General features: G+C 36.5%; 1 protein-coding gene across 1 annotated transcript in view; it reads right to left on the bottom strand.

Annotated features, from left to right (window-relative positions):
- LOC115923798 (golgin subfamily A member 6-like protein 6) overlaps window positions 1–930 on the bottom strand; it is a 10,359-nt gene extending 9,429 nt beyond the window's left edge. The window contains exons 1-2 of the mRNA XM_030985125.1: window positions 798–930; window positions 258–355 (exon numbers count right to left, since the gene is read on the bottom strand). Coding sequence (XP_030840985.1) covers window positions 258–355; window positions 798–930 — 231 coding nt within the window. The remainder of the gene's footprint in view (window positions 1–257; window positions 356–797) is intronic.
- Window positions 931–2,174: the final 1,244 nt, after the last annotated feature.

The following is a 2,174-nucleotide window of genomic DNA, read 5'->3' as shown; positions in this document are numbered from 1 at the left end:
CGTCCTCCACAAATATATATATATATCTAAAAATGGGAGAAATGAAGAGTGGGAGATTGGAAAAAAGGTAGAAAAAATAGATTAAAAAAGAAAAAAAGGGAGAACAAAAGAAGGAAGAGGTAAGAAAGAAAAGACAGAGAAAGAAAGTAACAGAAAGCTATGTAGACAGAGGAGGAGGAAGATGGACAGTGACGTGACAGAACAGAAATGGAGAAAGAAAGAACAAGAGATTAGAGAAGGGAATGAAGGTAACATACCCTCAGAAGTTGCATTCTCTTTGCCAGGGCATAATCATCAACTGATTTCTCCTGTTTGTTGTCATCAGCATCACTCTCTGTCTCTCCGGCTCCCAAATCTAAGACCGCAACGGCACCACATTGAGAACAAGATTATTCAAACTCTCTTACATTATCCGATTGGTCTTAAAGTAAAAACAAGTTATTAAAAAATAGGGGGGGGGGGGGGCTTTGACTATACAATTGACAAGTTTGTGCAATATGAATACTATCATCGCAAATTCTTTTTGGTAAATGTAAAATTTTCTTATTAAGAAATTACTTTGAATTGCTATTAGCTTTTTAGCTGATTTCTACTTTTTGAAGTGGGTATGAAAGTTTGATACTAATATTACTTCTTTGGGAGTACCCCCTTTCTTTTTCCCCTCTCCCTCCTCTCTCTCTCTCTCTCTCTCTCTCTCTCCAACCCAATCTTCCCCATTTGTACTGAACTATAATTCAGTAATCGTTTATATATCTATATATATCATGAACTTCGAATTGTCAAGTTGCATTTCATACCGTTTCCAATCTTTTCGAAAGATTTAATCTCCAGCTTGAATCCAGTACTTTGGATTTCATCAACGTCGTCAAAGACGTACCCGTCCTCGTTTTCATCCTGATGATGAACTGGTTTGCTGCGTATGCACCCCATTTTTATTCAAAGCAAATAAAGCAAATACGAATACTAAGTAAAGAACTCAATATACCGATGATATTCGCAAGTGATTGAAATGAATAGAACACTGGTCATATACAGTAAGTAAACAAAGTAATCACCATACACACAACGCGCAACCAAGCGCATTGTATCTCTGACGTCATAATGCATGCGCATCCATGCTTGTGACGTTTAAGATGATTCGATGTTTATAAAAAGAATGGCGTAGATTTAAGCTTTTTAGCAAATGTCTTTCCTCTCGAATATATCCCCCCAAAAAATATTTTGAACCTACCATTTTATTATAGTTTTTGCAAATTATAATACATCATCCTAATGGAGGGAATAGTAAATTGTCAAGATATAAACCAAGAGATGTTACTAGGAAATTTGGAATGGGTTGGGGCATCCTTTCAGAAAATGTTACAGGGGGATATTCAAATAAGTTCATGTGGGAGGGGCTTCGTCACCCTAGGCAACGTTTGGTATTTTGAATTAGATAAGGCATGTTATGATGCACAGCTGTCCATAGCTTTGAAAGCAATTCATATATAAGACACTGCATAATGATGTACCTAGTGTGGATATGAGAGACAGGGTTCCCTTCCCACCATTGAACAAAAAGACTTTTGAATACTTTTGAGAATATTCAATATTATATCAACATTTTTCTTTTTCTCCAATATCCTCTTTAGAGGTAGACCTATCCATGTCATGAAACATTTCATATAGATCAGCGATGCACACAATTTATAACCATGCAGCCTTATTAATGTTTTTCTTGTTCTCAAGGTTTGTATCACAGTTTATTTTTTATAATGACAAGGTCAATACGAGGAATATTTACTGTCACATTTTATATTGTCTTCCAATTAGTTTATGTTAAGGCCTAATTTGGAAGCTTTTGAGTAATAAAAAGTTTCGCGTTTCCATAATCTCAAACTCATTATATAGTTGGGTTTTTAAAGTAAAAAAACAAAAAAATTACAATCACATGGGGGGTAATTAAATGAGCACTATTTTTTGTCCTCTTTCTTCCAAATTCGTGAGAAAATATATTTAGTGCCGAATCAACCCCCACCCCCCCCCCCCCCCCCCCTCTTGCGCCAGGGGGAAGGGGCCCGTATTCTTCTTTTTAAAATTTTTTTTTTACCTGTTTTGGGGCCAGGGGTGGGGGCCCGGCTCCCCCCTTTGATCCGCTACTGCTATAAGGTATATTTCACTGTTTAACTATTGAA

Source organism: Strongylocentrotus purpuratus, unplaced genomic scaffold (genome assembly GCF_000002235.5).
Source record: "Strongylocentrotus purpuratus isolate Spur 01 unplaced genomic scaffold, Spur_5.0 spur5_scaffold_14, whole genome shotgun sequence".
In the NCBI taxonomy this organism is placed as follows: Eukaryota; Metazoa; Echinodermata; class Echinoidea; order Camarodonta; family Strongylocentrotidae; genus Strongylocentrotus; species Strongylocentrotus purpuratus.
Note: the sequence above shows the minus strand (reverse complement) of the source record. Positions and strands in the feature narration are given on the sequence as shown.